This window comes from Mus caroli, chromosome 3 (genome assembly GCF_900094665.2).
Source record: "Mus caroli chromosome 3, CAROLI_EIJ_v1.1, whole genome shotgun sequence".
Classification (NCBI taxonomy): domain Eukaryota; kingdom Metazoa; phylum Chordata; class Mammalia; order Rodentia; family Muridae; genus Mus; species Mus caroli.
In genome coordinates, this window is record NC_034572.1 from 110,017,029 (window position 1) to 110,033,346 (window position 16,318).

The 16,318-nt window shown below is 43.8% G+C and overlaps 1 protein-coding gene across 1 annotated transcript in view; it reads right to left on the reverse strand.

Annotated features, from left to right (window-relative positions):
• Positions 1–16,318, reverse strand: part of Cdc14a (cell division cycle 14A) — a 154,892-nt gene that overhangs the window by 31,172 nt on the left and 107,402 nt on the right. Inside the window, exon 11 of the mRNA XM_021158702.2 lies at positions 4,286–4,445. Within this exon, the coding sequence (XP_021014361.1) occupies positions 4,286–4,445 (160 nt within the window). The remainder of the gene's footprint in view (positions 1–4,285; positions 4,446–16,318) is intronic.

The following is a 16,318-nucleotide window of genomic DNA, read 5'->3' on the forward strand; positions in this document are numbered from 1 at the left end:
GCACACCTTCTAAACTAAAGCCAGAAGAGGCACCCCACACTCTGAACCCGGATGCTGCCACTGCTCCCTGGAAAGCCTCTGGTGGCTCCTGGTGGCGTTCCCCTGGGAACAGATACACCTCTCCATCCTGAGGGTAGAAACGAGGTACTTGAAGGTAAAACCTTGGAGAGAGAAGACGGGATTCTCAAAGGTGCAGCACCACCTTCTTAGCTGCTCAGCTACCAATTCACAAGGAGTTGGCTGGACATTAGCAGCATCTGCATCTAGGGCACAACATCTCTAAGGCACGAGCATCCACTGGCTGGGAGATTGTTGCTGGACTAGAGCCCTGGAGGAGCTAAATGAAACACTGAGCTTACTGTGACTCTGAGAGATGTCTCAGAGGTGGAGCTGGCCAGGGTCTTGTTTTAAGTCACAGAGTGATGTTCTAACCACAGAGTAGACTCATGGAAAGGTACAATCTGTGAACCAGTGGGCCTATGCTCAAAAGACAACTCAATACATACGACCTGTGTGTGACCTCAGGCAGCTGCCTGCCCTCCTCTTCCTCCAGTATGTCTATCTTAAAGGGTCTTGCCATATGGCATATCAGGGGTTAATCCACGTAAGGTGCTTAAAATGGTTCCTGGCACACAGTGAAGACTACCTAGTTGGTTGTCACCACTAGCTAACTCCTAGTTTAGCTCAAATATTCATCTTTAAATACAGCTCTTCACATTCTTTCTTCTGGCCACCTTCTCAGCTTCTTATGACCCTGGATGTCATACCGAATCCTTATTTTGGGCATCGGTTTGCGTTTGAGCATGTGACATCATCGCACCATTTGGATCGGTTCCATCTCATGTGTCTGTTCTCGTCTATTCTTGGATCTGAAATGCTAAGCTTTCTTTGTTCATTCAAGTAGCATTTGCTAAGGCTGTGCAGCCCAGGGATCAAACCCCGCAATGGGAGTAAGTTAAAAACCTCAGCGTGGGACAACAGCTCCCAGCTCAGCAGGAGCATGGGAGGGGGGGTGCGGGGAGGGGGGAGGACACACGCTGCCCCCACGTGGGTGGTAAGTGTTAATTCACAGCACTGAAGGCCAGGTTCCACAAAGGCACAGCCTCAGCTCTGAAAGACTCCTCACAGTTCTGAGTGTGCTGAGAAATTCACCAGAAAGCCCCAGCCTTTTCAGTTACTGTTTTTATTGTATTTGGATGTTTTAACCCCGTCATTACAGTGCTCCTTAATAACCAATCACAAGAAAAGTACTGTAGAGCCACAAATCCAAATGGAATTGAGATTCTCTGCTTTCAATTTTTTTATTTTTATAGAGGCAATGTTTAGAGGGATATAGCCCCTTGTACTTTATGCACAAAGAAATCCAGAACTCCTGTGGCCCCCTCCTCTACAGACCAGTACAGACTTGGAATACAATTAAAATCCCTAGAGCATTCTTATTTTTCTACTTGACGTTGTTCACAAAACACTAAATTCATCTCTAACTCCATTGAGTCCATCCAATCCCCCCACTCTGGGCAGTGTTCAGTGCACTGATTCTGGGTTATAAAGTACTGGTTCCAGTACTGGTACTGGATTAATACATTTACAGAAAAGTCCAGAAGTGTTCGTTTTATAAGGCATCAACTGTGTATGAAGTGGTCCAAAAGCCACAAACAAGCCGCTGTGTAGGACGATGTCATCTATTATGGCATGAGCACAAAGCACAGGCTCCTGTGTCTGCATACTTGGTCCCCAGCTGGTAGGACTGGTTTGGAAGGATGTGAAAACTTCAGGAGGCAAAGCCTGCCTAGCAGAAGCAGGCTGCTGAGAGGGATGGAGGACCCCGGGATTTGAGCTTTAGAGCCCTGCCCATCATCTAAGCCTTGTTCCTCTGCTTCCAACTGGCTGTGACATGAGGAGATAGCTAGCTACCACATGTTCTCACTGCTATGGAAGTACCCAGTGCCATGCCTGCCCTGCAGTGATGGACTCTGCCCCCCTCAAACCGTGAGCCAACATAAGCCCTTCCTTCCTAACAGATGAAGTGGCTGTTAACCCATTGTACTCCGGCACCTGAGGGGTTTCAGTTTGGTTTGGTTGTTTTCTTGATTTCCTTACTCTAACAGTACAAACATTAGCACTCACCAATAGCTAAAATGACATAAAGACTGATGGGCCCTACCAGAATTTACATATTTGAATATATTCCCCAGAGTTTCTATGTTGAAGTCCAAACATCCCACAGTGATGGTATTTGGCGGGGGCCTCTTGGTGGAGTGGTTCAATCATGAGATAGCTCTTAGGAGCAGAGGGGCTCCCAGAGAGCTCCATTCCCTATGAGGACACAGGTAATGCCCGGCCTAGGAACCGGAAGATAGGTCCCCAACTCCTTCAGCAGTCTCCATCCTGTGTCCTAGAGTGAAGCTCTCCCTCTCCTCAACAAGCTCTCATGCCTTTCTGACTAGAAGCCTCTGGAGGGTAGCAAGCATTGGCTTGAGGCACCTCTGTATGCCATCCATGGGGCTCTTGTGGGGCAAATTTCCACAAGACTCTGGTCTGGGTCAATGGATATCCAGCTAAGGCAATGTAGATCTACACTTGTTGCTTAAATATTTCCCCAGGCTCTTTCTTTTCTGCATGGGTGTGAGTATGCACATGTGCAATGCGTGTGTGCGCGTGCCTGTGCATGTATATGGATGGGTACATGCATGTACATACACATGTGTATAAATGTGATATGTTCCAGATTGGCATCAAGTGTCCTCCTTGATTATTCTCCACTTTAATGGCTGAGGAAGGGTCTCTTACTCAGACTCTGGCTAGCCAGCTTGCCCTGGGGATCCCCTGCCATAGCCTCTCCTATTCTGAGATTATAGGCAGCTACCACACTTGCCCAGTTTTTCCTTGGTCTCTGCGAAATTAACTCCGGTTCTCACACTATCAAGACAATAGCTTTATCCACTGACCTGTCTCCCCAGCCCTCTTTTACCTCTTTAGGAATATAAAAACATAACCCAAGTCCTTAGCTTTATTTCAGACACGATGTTACACAAAGAGCTGAACTAGGGTCAGGCGTGATGGCTTGTGACTACAATCCCAGCATTCAGGTGACTGAGGCAGGTGGATCATCATGACTTTCAGGTTAGCCTGGGCTACAGACCCTTTCTTGGGGACTAGGGGAGGAAGAGTCACCTAAACTAAGCATTGGATGCCCAGCTCTGAAAGTGAGTCTGCTATTAAATAATTCAAGACCCCTGGGCACATCCCATTTTGGATCTCTCATTTCTTATCCACAGAGGAGAATTAGAACAAATGACACTAGCACAGTTGCTTCCAGCTCCCCAAATGCTCAGACTCCGAATCCATCATAAGTCATTTCCTGCTACTTCAGAGAAAGCAGAGAACAATAGAGAAAAAAAAAAAGCATGAGTTTGGGATCAGACAAATCGCATCATGCTCTAAAACTGAAGTCAGCCCATCTCTGGGACACCCTCAGCACCATACAGAGATACTATCTAATTCACTGGGTGGTAGTGCCGATTAAATCAGCCGCAAGAAAGTGATGACTTGAGTGGTTTGTTTGGAGAAGAGTCTGGGTAAAACAAGTTGTCCTAACTCTGCTTTCCCCGCTGCACTCGTTAAAGGCTTTCAAAGGACCACTTGTGCTAGGAACAGCCTCTACAAACGCAGCATCCAACTTTTTCTTCTTGGTACCTATTTCTGTTTTCAAATGGAAGCTTTACTTTTCTGTTGCCTTTCTATAAATAGTCCTTGCACTCTTTCTAAGTGTGCTCCTTACATTATGACCTCATTGCTGCCTTTACAAGGACAGTGGGCTGGTTTCCTTACTCTACTTTGTACTCTATAGGACAGTGACTCCCAGCTTAGAAACTTAGCCCTCCCAGGAGCCCAGGGAATAGATAAGGTCACTTGAGCTGGTGATACAGCTTAGCAGGCAAAGATGCTCGCCACCAAGCCTGATGACAATCTCAACTTGATCCTCAGAACCCACATGGTAAAAGGTGAGAGCCAATTCCCAAAAGTTGTCCCTCTGACTACCACATATGTGTTGTAACATGTGTGCATGTGCACACATACACCTCCCAACCCATGCACCCCATACACAGATAGATAGATACAGAGATAGATAGATAGATAGATAGATAGATAGATAGATAGATAGATAGATAGATGTTTTAAAAAGAAAGAAAAGATAAGTCTACAAGATATGTGTTCAATGCAGGAACAAATGGACAAAGAATGTTGGTGTTAGGGAAGTAGACGCCTCCAGGGGGAAACTCACCTCTCCAATCCTTTCTGTGCTTTGTAATTTGGATAAATTCGCACCAATAGACATATCATCCAGGGTAGAAATAATTTTTGTAATACTTCCCTCACTGGATGGTCTATTTTTTAGTTTGGATCTAAAAATGTCTCCTTGGACCCACAATGATGCTTGTTTTCTGGAAAGAGAGAGGGGATAAAATATTTAAAATAAACAATGGTCATCTTCCCAATGCTATGATATCTTAACAAGAAAGATATTAACAAAATATTTAACAACTAGACTAGAAAGGTGAAATATGCCATTACATTTCTAAGTAAATTAAATATTTCTAAATAGATGAGTTTTTTTTAAAATATGAACAATAGCTCAGAAATCCATCCACACCAGTTCACTAACAAGTCAGGCTCTATCTGTCTTCTATCGTGGTAGAAGTTATTTTTTTTTAGAAGCTAACCCTCAAATCGTACTTTTGAAGCCTAGGATATATAAGCCAATGCTGTTAGGATAGCATAGAGTCACAGTTGATCTTCTATACAAGCTGCGAAAACAGGGATTTAAAACAACCTTTGTATTTCTTTCCTTTGTGCAAATGTTTAGAAAAGCGTAGTCTAGCCTCTTAAATGTTGGTATCTTCAAAGCATCCTGCCCTCACTTGTGTATCCTCCCAGCCTTCTACTTCAGGCCGACATGGATCAGAACCCTGATCTGATGCTTGACTCTTATGGGTTTCCAGCAGTAGTAAGACATAGCAGAGTTCTTGACAGGGAACGTATAGGTCTGGAGACAGCTGATGAATTCATATAGGAAGAAGACCCAGGAACTGTCGCTGTCAGGGAGAGGTTCTGCCTTGTCATGCATTCAGACAAATTCTTCAAATACATGAAACACACAGACAGGAGGATTTAGGAATAAAGACAGAGCTGGTCGGCATTGGCCCAAGCCTTGAATACCAGGAGGCAGAGGAAGTTGGAGCTCTGTGAGTTCAAGGCCAGCCTCATCTACAGAGCAAGTTCCAGGACAGCTAGGGCTGCACAAAGAAAAGCTCTGTCTTGAAAAACTTAAAATAAATGGATAAATGGATGGATAGATAGATAGACAGACAGACAGACAGACAGACAGACAGACAGACAGATAGATAGAAAGCAGAATCCTTGTCCCTTAAGAAATTCCTACTTTAATAAGGGAAAAGTGAACAACTGAGATCCAGCATGTTGAGGCCCTGTGACCCAGGCTCAGACAAGATCCAAGGCAAAGGGGCCCAGCCCTATCTAAAGAAATCAGACATTCCCTATGAGCCCAGAAGCCAAGTGTCTATGTACACATGCAACCACTCACATGTATACACATACACACCTTTCTCTTTCTTCTCTGTTTCTCTCTCTCTGCTTCTCTCTGTTTCTCTCTCTCCTCTCTCTCTCTCTCTCTCTCTTCTTCTCTCTCCCTCTCTCCCCCCATAAGAAAGGAAGTCTTCCATTAAATACAATGTCATGTTACAAGGCAGCGGTTGCATGTCCCACCTTCTAAAGGTCATGTATGTTGGTGATGGCCAGCCTATACATCCAGGTTTGTAAAGTGCACCAGACGCCAGAATTGCCTACAGATACATTTCTCAGCATGCAATCCTGTCCTTAAACGATGCTGGGCCCTATCTGGAAAGATAAAGCAGGACTCATCCAGCTGAGATCATACCCCACTCACCCCACCCCACCCCACCCCACCCCACCCCCAAACAAGCACAAACTAAGGAAACTGCATACAGAACACAGCGCTGGCTAATTCGGCTGAGCTTGGGGAAACATCCTTTCTCATGATGGATCTCAGATATTTAAATGTGCTAAGATATTTAAATGTGATGCCCCAAATACAGACATTGTGGTAGCATCTTTAGGGATTTAAGAGAAAACAAAATGAAGTGGGAACAGAGGTTAAAGGAACTAAAAGAGGCTAAAGTGAAAAGGAATGTCAAATTCAACCATAGGTTATAAGCTGAAGAGTCGGAGCGTGCTGACAGCCCTAGGGTGAAAATTGCCGAGTGACAACTTCCACTTGCTTGGTTTCAAAGACTCAACCTGCCCCGTCTCTGGAAAGACTTGATCTAAACCTGAATATTAAAGATGAATAAGGTGTCGGAGCTGAAGCAAGTGTTGCTAAGCAATGATGTACGCAACTGCTTCTTGAGCAAAAGGAAGCGGCCTTTCACAGAGATGCCTTTCCACAGACGACACTCAGAGCACTAGCTTCTATAGCACTGTCTGTCTCGCCTTAAAAGCCTCCTCTCAAACAAAAGAAGTAAAATGTGTCTTCTAAAGCATTTAACATTGAAAACTTGGTTCTTGTAAAGCTAACACATCTATTGAAAGCCAATCTTCCAATATTATAGCACATTTTCCAAGAGCAAGAAATGGCTGGCCCTTCACTAAAAGATGCCGTGCTTGGGAGCAGCAACAGGAAGAGACTTGTCTCCATCTGGATGCAGCCTTTTGAGAGATGTGGCCAGGGCTGGGGTGACTGTGTGGGGCCACATCCTAGCCCTAATTAGTCAGATTTCAGCTAGACCTATGTGCCATATAAAAATAACTAAGTAATTTGGCTTTAATATGAGTGTAGTTAGTTTGGATGCTTCTTTGTAAATATTTGCTTTTAGTACAACTCAAGTCAGATGCGCTATTCTAAATATCTGTGGTTTTGAGTGTGAGAGACACTGTGCAGTTGCTTCTATGTGGGGCTCACTTGTTCTCCCTCAGCTCTCATTGCATTACGTTAGCCTGTCTCTTCATTGTTATCTTCAGGCTTTCCACCCAAGACACTGCTTGCCAGGATGAACCAACCTTGACCCCAGTGTTCATCAAAAGCCATGATTTGGTCATTTGATATAGAAACTGAACCCATTTTCTTCTAAGCTTATACATGTATGTTATGTGGCATGGTGCGGTATGGCGTGTGTGTGTGTGTGTGTGTGTGTGTGTGTGTGTGTGTGTGTGTGTTGTGCATACATGTGTTGTATGTTGTATATGTGTATGTGTGTGTGCAAGTGTATTTGTGTATATGAGTGTGTGTATGCATGTGTATGTGTGCACATGTGTTGTGTGTACATGTTTGTACATGTGTGTTGTGGGTATACATGGGTATGCGTGTGTGCCCATGTGAGCATGTGGAGGCCTGAAGTTGTGATCAGAAGGCTTCTTCAGTCACCTTCCACTTTACATGCTAAGGCAGTTTCTTGGATGAGCCCAGAGCTCACAGACAAGCTAATCTTCTTAGCCGTCTTGCCTCGGGGGACTGATACCCTGTCTCTGCCTCCCAGATATAAAGATTACAGACAGGCCAAAGAGTCTATCAGGCTCTTACATGGGTTCTGAGGACCTAATCTCTGGTTGTCATGACCACATGGCAAGTGCTTTATATCCTGAACCATCTCCCCAGCTGCCTAACCCATTTTATAGTTTGGTCTAGCAATGACCAGAGGACCAATCTTCTCTGTGTACTTTCTACTCATGTCTCAGAGCTATGACAGACATACAGGTAACTCCTAGCTTAGGGCACTCACTAGTAAAACAGTTGAACAATATCAAAATGGCAGATACCAAGAGGCAGAGAGTGTGAGAAAAAGTATTCAGAAAGTCACACATAATGGGAGACCATGTGGAAGATTGTGTAGGATTTCTGATGGTATAGGGGAAGGCTTTTAATCCTGAAGTACACAAGGAAATTACTAGAAGGGGAAAATCATTTAAAAGACTCAGGTAGATAAATCTACTTTTAGGTACAGAATTTCTATGATCAGCTGTTAGACCATCTGTGTGTCTGGCCAAAATGTACACTTTATAATCTAGCACAATACTCTTTCAACTCTTTCCATATCTGGCCATTTGAGGACACAGAGTATTGTATGACTGCATACAAGACCAGCATGCATTGCAGGCGGAGATGTAGTGTGGAGCAGCTGTTGTGAAAAAGAACTTGGCAGTGCCTCCAAAAGTTACACAGAGAATTCCGCACTAAAAGAACTGAACACAGACCCTCACTGCTCACAGTATCCCAAAGTGGGGAACAACTCAAGTGCCCATTAACAAGTTAATGCATAAACAAACTACAGCGGAATAGTATTCAGGATTTAAAGGGGATCAAGGGACTGGCAGTATAGCTACATTATAGAGGGCTTGCCTTACATGCAAAAGACCTGAGTTCAATCCCTTCAATACAAAAAGAAAAACAAAGAAAGGGTATCAAGACTGAGCTACACATTTGACATGTGTATTTAACTATTATGATGTGGGTAAACTATGAAAATACTCAAAGTAAAATAAGCCAGACATGATATGAGATACCTAAAACTATGAATATTTGGTAAACTAGAGGTCACCAGGAACTAGGAGAAGGGGTCAGTGGAGGTTTTATGTTTAATAGGTATGAACTTTTTATCTAAATGATTAAAACATATTCTACAAAGAGTGGGGAGGGCTACAGAACATTGTGAATATATTTAAGATCAATAAACTGTACATCTAAACAAATTTTAATTTTATAACTTATTACAAAAAAATCCAAACTTTGATCTAATGTAATTGGTACAAGTATTTCAAGGTAAGTTTCTTATTCTAATTATTAATTACTGTTAACATTTGAACCCACATTAGGATCTTTTTCCTTAGTAACTTTTTAATGTCAATGATGAAATTGAATAAATTTAAAGTTTCAAGAGTAAATATTAAAAAGAAAATCATCAATTCATGCAACTAAAAAATGTGACTTTTACCAAATAATGTAAACTAAAAACTTAAAGCAAAAATGTCTGCTATTTTAATAGACAAACCATGATGTCATCTAGTGTTGAACTATAATTTCTTAATAATACTAAAGACTTTAAGTTCTTATATTTCAGGAAAGACTAAGCCATGTATTTCTGTGGCTAGGTATACTGGACACATGGAGGAGTGGAAACCAGAGAACAATTTCATGGATCTTTTTGCATCTCAATCCACCTTTTTTAGGGGAAGACAGACTCTATTATGGGAGCTGAAGCTAATCAATTGTCAAGACTAGCAGACTGTCAAGCCTTGGCCGATTCTCCTACCTCTTCTCTCCAGCTCTGAGATTAAAGGTGAAAGCCAAGCCAGGCATGGTGGCGCACGCCTTTAATCCCAGCACGTGAGAGGCAAAGGCAGGCGGTTTTCTGAGTTTGAGACCAGCCTGGTCTATAGAGTGAGTTCCAGGACAGCCAGGGTGATACAGAGAAACCCTGTCTTGAAAAACAACAACAACAACAAAAAAGTGAAAGTCACCTGGCCTAACTTTTTACGTGGGTGTTGGAGAACGGTTAAACTATTAATTTCTGATCCAGCACAACCCAACTGTGAAATTAATTCACCAAGTTTTCTAAGCACTTATGAAAGATGTGGTATAACTTGCCAACTTGTGGTATGTGGTGGTTTGAGAATGGCCCCTGTCGGCTCATAAGAGACTTGAATGTTTGGTCACCAGGGAATGGCACTGTTTGAAGCATGTCACTGGAGGTGGACTTCGAGGTTTTCAAAAGCCCCAGCCAGGCCCAGTTTCACTCTCTCTTCCAGCTGCCTGCAGATCCTGTTGTCGAACTCTCAGCTCCTTTTCCAGCACTGTCTGCCTGCCCGCCACCATACTCCCTTCCATAACGATAACATACCAAATCTCCGAAACTATACGCAAGCACCAATTAAATGCTTTCCCTTATAAGAGTTGCTGTGGTCATGGTGTCTCTTCCCAGCAACAAAACACTGACGAAGACATGGCAGAATTGAGTAAAATTGAGTGAGCTGAAGCCCCTTTTTAACTGAATGTGGGGTAAGGCCTAGTGTCATGGCACACCAGGGCATCATGTTAGAAATTCAGCCTTCCAGGTGCCACCCCAGATCCGCTCAATCAGGATGGGTCTTTGACAAATGATATCACTGTGATGTCACTGGAGCCCTGAAGAGGAGGTTTGCAACTAACTGAAAATGACTAACAGAAACGGATCTAAAGGATGACAGCGGACAACTAATATCTACAGCGAATTTGGGAATCCGTGGGTTTAAGACTGAAAAGGGTTGGGGTGGGGCTGGGAGGGCACTGGAGAGACGGACAGCTCAACAGTTAAGAGCATTGGCTACCCTCTGAGAGGACCCAGGCTTGGTTCTGACAAGCCACCTGTGATTCCAATTCCAAAGGACCTGACATCTTCTGGCCTCCACAGGCACCTGCATGCACAAAGTGCACAGACAGAAAGGCAAGCACACATATATACTCATACAATAAATCCTTAAAAAAAAAAAAAAAACTGAAAAGGGTTCCAGACACAAAATTGTTACTTTCTGAAGATAGCTCAAAATAGACGGAGCTCCTGGTAGGGTGTGGTTTTCAGCTCTGTGCGGGTTCTCTGGAGAAAGTTCGAGCAGAGTGGGGCAGTCTAACAGACACAGCCTGACTCCACATTGGCTACATGTTGTCTTTGAGAAGCGGGCGTTCAAAGCGGGCTAATAATAACAGAGTTATCCATGTTTCATCTCAAGAATCCAAAGGGCATTTAATAGTAGAAACATTTTGGGTTCACGGTGATTATTTATAGCTTAAGAATGGTATTTTTAGTTTTAAGTTTAAGAAACACACTCGATGGGTGTTTCGTAAACATCTTTATTTATATCCTAGGGAAATCTTTAAATAGAAAAATATCAAACAAAGGAAAAGTTCGGAACTGCTGATGTGTTAGTTGACCGGCGATTCGCAGAAATGTCGTCAAACCTCACTTAACCCAGGTGACACAGTGTCTAAGACACATCCATCCAACACCTGTACCTTGGCTTGTTTTTTTGTTTTGTTTTGCTTTGTTTCTCAAGGAAATTGGAATATGACTAACCAGCTCTCTCTACAGACAGATTTAGAACTTGTACAGCTTAAAAGGCTCTGATTGACTTTTCAGTTCTGAAAGGAAGGCAGTCGGCCCCTCGTGCCTATTCCATAATCTGTGACAGATGGAGACGCTGTGGAACGGTTTTCACCCCCGTTTCTCTCCTAATGACCCTGTTAATTATTCACGATTTTACGTCATCGCTGACTTCACGCTCTTCGTCCTTCATAGCACCAGTCGCGCTTCAAAGACTATTTTTTCCCCTTGAAATGTTCCCGGTGCAGGTCTCTAGCTCCGAGCCCATATCTAGCGCCTTAGTAAGCCTGTCTCCCTGACAGACTGAGTAGCCTTCTTTTAGCTTCTCTGACCCCCATCTATCTGATTCATCGTGTGCAGCCTGCAGCCCAGTCTTCCCTGAGCAATACTGGCATCACATGACTCCTCCACATCAAATGCTCCAAATTTAAAAGTAGGACAACCACAATAAGTTCAGAATAACCATGGCTGTCACTGGCACCTGTGCACCTTCCCAGCAGTGTTTCCTGACTGAGAGCCAGCTTCTGCAGATGACCACAACCAGGGTGGTTAAGAAGGACACAAAAGTTGGAGTTTAGACATCTAATTGCATGTTCACTGAGCTAAGGCCAAAGTGTTGTCAGGAATGGTTTCTTTTGGAAACTCTGAGGAGGCAATCTGTTTCCTTATCGCTATCACTGTCCAATGGCTGTCAAATTCTTTAACATCTTTCCACTCCTTCTACTTTCAAAGCATACAGGTGTCTCCTCTGCCTTGTTGCCTTTTCCCCTGTGTGGTTCCCTGGCTCTCACCAAAACCAAGATCCTTAATCCCTTCTGCAGGGTTTCTGTTTTCTTATACAGCTACACACACAGGAGCAGGGGAAGGTAATGTAAGCGGTCAGGGATGTCAATCACACAGCCTACCGTAGCAAACACCAGGTCAAAAACTACAGTCATGCTAATTTTCCCAAATTATAGGGCAGTGCTGCCATTTGTAGGAAGATGAAGTACGCATACTTTCCCCTGTTCTCACTGAATATTTTTTTAAATCTCATATATGAAACAAACAAATGAAGAATCAAAAAAAAAAAAAGATGAAGATAAGCTAGTTAGGAACTATGAGCTTCAAGAAAGAACATAGCAATGAGGTCTCTGGGGTTTGTTTTTGCCACATAAATCCCATATTTGTTTCTAAAGAAGCAAGTGACCCACAAATCATGATGCAATAAGGTCTGCCCCACCTGGGGATCCATCCCATTAGTACACATCAAACTCAGACACTATTGCTGATGCCAAGAAGTGCCTGCTGACAGGAACCTGATATAGCTGTCTCCTGAGAGGCTCTGCTAGAGCCTGACCAATACAAATGTGGATGCTTGCAGCCAACCATTGGACTGAGAATTGGGACCCCAATGGAGGAGTTAGAGAAAAGACTATAGGAGATGAAGGGAATTGCAACCCCACAGGAAGAACAATATCAACCAACCAGACCCACCCCCACCAAAACTCACAGGGACTAAACCACCAACCAAAGAGTACACATGAAGAGACCCATGGCTCCAGCTGCATATGTAGCAAAGGATGGCCTTATCTGACATCAGTGGGAGATGAGTCTCTTGGTCCTGTGAAGGCTCCATGCCCCAGTATAGAGGAATGCTAGGACAGTGAGGCAGGAGTGGGTAGGTGGGTAGATGGGTGGGGGAGCACCCTCATAGAAGCAGGGGAAATGGGGAAAGGATAGGGGGTTTGCAGAGGGGAAACCGAGAAGGGGGTAACATTTGAAATGTTAATAAATAAAATAACCAATAAAAATAACAATAAATTGTTTAACTCCTGAAAAATCAAAGATAATTTTTAAGCACATCTTAAAAGCAGCAAGAAAGATGACACCATCAGTGGTGGAAAACCTCTGAAAGCGGCAACAGCAGGACTTACAGTGGAGGACAGAGGGAAGCTACAAATGCCTGTAGGTGAAGCTATGGCCTTTCATGAATAAAGACGAAATCAAGACATTCTCAGATGCAGGAAAATGAAAAGAACTGAGAGCTAGCAAATCTACTCTAAAAGAATCTCTAGGGCTAGAGAGATGGCCCAGGGAGAAAAGCACTTGCCATGCAAGTGTGAGGCTGTCAGTTCCGATCTCCAGAACCAGACACCATAGTGAACACATGTGATCTCAGCTCTCTGTGGAAGCCAGACACAGGAGGATTCTTGAAAGCTCAGGGACCAGACAGCCTGACGTACACAGCAGCAAACACAAGAAACCCTGTCTCAAACGAGGTGGAAGGCAACGAATAACACCTGAGGTTGACCTTTGAACTTCCCATTTGTGCCATCACACACACACACACACACACACACACACACAGCACACTACCCAAGATACAAGAATCACTCTAAGACATTTCCTAAATTGAAAGGAAAAGATAGAAGAATACGGGAGAACAAAGTGGGCCTTTCCTTCTTCATTTTGGATTTTAATAATAATGAGGGGAGCAAGGCTGTTGCCTCTCTCCACTGTGGTTCTAAACGTTCACTAGTAAAATAGTTCAAATAATTATAAATGGTGATAGTAGATAGCAGGAAATAAGCGAACATTTCTATAGACAGCACTCAGATTGTAAGATTTTGGATTGTGATTAGATTGCAGATAGAGGATGGTAACAGTAAACAGTAGGATAGATGGATGGATGGATGGATGGATGGATGAGTGGGTGGATGAATGGGTGGATGGATGGATGGATGGATGAGTGGGTGGATGAGTGGGTGGATGAGTGGGTGGATGGAGGGATGTGTGGGTGAGTGGGTAGGTGGGTAGATGGATGGATAGATGGATGGACACACAAATATGATTGAGGTAATCAAAATTTGTAGGGTAAATCATGGGCTGACACCTTGAAGGCCATGAGTTAAAATGAGCCTTTCCTCTTGGGAAGCTAATTCTTGGCAGGTCTCCGTTACAACAGAGAGTTGAGGCAGAAGATAACCACTTCAAAGTTGCCTCTCTAAGAACTTCAGGGTGCATGTTGAAAAGAAGGTATGAAACAAACTCTCTTCTCAGCTGTTTACAGAGAAAGCCTTTGTCATATTTCAATGGGTACATGGGAAGAGCAAAAGAAAAATCGCTATTAGTAAAAAACAACCTTGTAGAAGGTTCAATGCTATGCTTAAAGTGGCAAGGGGAAGGCATTTGAAATCAAGTTTCTAAGTCTAATACCGGAAGTATCAGGGGAAGGGGAAGGAAACCTGTGTCTCCTGTGCAGCCCTCCAGACTCCTATGCTACTGTAGTTCCCAAAATGCCAAATTGCCTCTCATTCTGCCCCTACTCCACACAAGCCCTGCACTAGTACAGACTCATGTTCATTCCCTCAGCTCCAAGATCTTGAGAAACTGCTGGCTACCACTCCTAAGGCCCAATGCACGCATGCCGGATTGCCCTATCACAGGTATCCAGCCAACAGATCATACAAGCAAAAGATGCAAGTTAGCCAACACTGGGAACAACCTAAATGTTCATCAGGAGGACAAGAAAACAAATCACATATTCAAACATTCCGAGGCTAAAAGCAATAGAAGGGAAGAGGAAATTTAAAAAGCTAGACACACATACTGCTTGGTTCTGCTCAGACAAGACTCAAAAGCCTGCATAGCTCATTGATGGTGTGACGAGACAGAACCATAGCCTTGTTGAACTGGGTGTTAAATGGTTCAGATGCCATTGTTTTCTACTTCTTGGTCTTGGGAAGGTTACGTGGGACAAATGCTTTGCTAACTCACTGGCCTAACCTCTCAGCCAGTCACATCTAGCTTATTATATTCCATGGATACCAACTTTTACTCTGACTTTTTTTTTTTTAAATTTCACTTTGTTTTCTGAGATAGCATCTTTCTGTATTTCTGAGGCTAGCCTGTAACACTTTGTAGCCCAGCAAGCCTTGAACTTGTCTCTTCCTGCCTCTGAGTTCTGGGGTTATTGTGCACTACCAAACCTTATTCATTTAGTCTTCATCCCAGCCTGCAACAGTGGGTGTGTTTCGGCCTCAGGACCTTCATATGCTCCCTGCATAAAACCTGGGACTTGCTCCTTCTTGCCCTTCAGTGTTCAGCTCTCCTTGATCTCCCATGCAGAGAGAGTTCCTCACCCCTCCCTATCACCCTCTCCCCTTTTCTATTGCATCTTCATAGCACCTACCATCAAAAGCTCTCCCATATACAAATCACATATCTGCCTATGGCATACCTCTCCAGTTGAAAGGCAAGAACTGTAAGAACCTTAGCTGAGACATTTAGTGCTACACCCTGGAAGCAAGAACAGTTCGTGATATAAGCCTGCAGACGGTACATAGCAGCTGGATGAGTGTGTGTCCCAGGTACTCTAAATGACCTCTCCCAAGGGCCACACCAATCGAGGGTTAGGAGAAGACAAGACTGAGAGGAGGGGCCAGAGAGCAGAGAGTAAGAGACTAAACTGTTAAGTTTGCTAACTTGGCAGAATAGACCTAGACCACAACACTGGAAAAGACTATCTAAGGAAGCCTGGGAGAAGCCATGAGGAACATGGGCGTTATTCTACACAAGTTCAAAACCCCTCACAAAGCAGAAAAGGTATAAAAGAGATCTACCTTCTGGAAGGTTCTGATCCAAGCATAACACTACTGAGCCTAGGAAGTAGGTCACTCCTGCACTTCAGTTTGCACAGGCAAAAGCTTGGAAAACTGTGCTATGACTCACATGGAAAGGTGTCACCAAAGTCTTACAGCATATGCATTTACAGATAAACGGCATTGCTTCAAGCCGAGTGCAGATGACCCCGGACCCTAATTTCTTCTGATATCATTACAAGTGAAGGCTGAGAAATATGGAGTGGTGAAAGCATTGGGGACGTGAGCAGAAAGGGGGACAACGGTGGATCCTGACACCCTGCACAGGAAAAAAAAAAAAGACCTGAACCAATAGAGTCCTGGGTCCTTCGGCTGTGCCTAGCAGGAGCCTGGAGCCAGTGAGGCTTCAATGTGCCTTTTAAAGGGACAGTCTTCCAACCAATCACCTTAAGACTGAGAAAATGAGCTAGAGAAAGTACCTAAGGAGCTAAAGGGATCTGCAACCCTATTGTTGGAACAACATGATGTACTAACCAGAACCCTGGAGCTCTTGTCTCTAGCTGCATA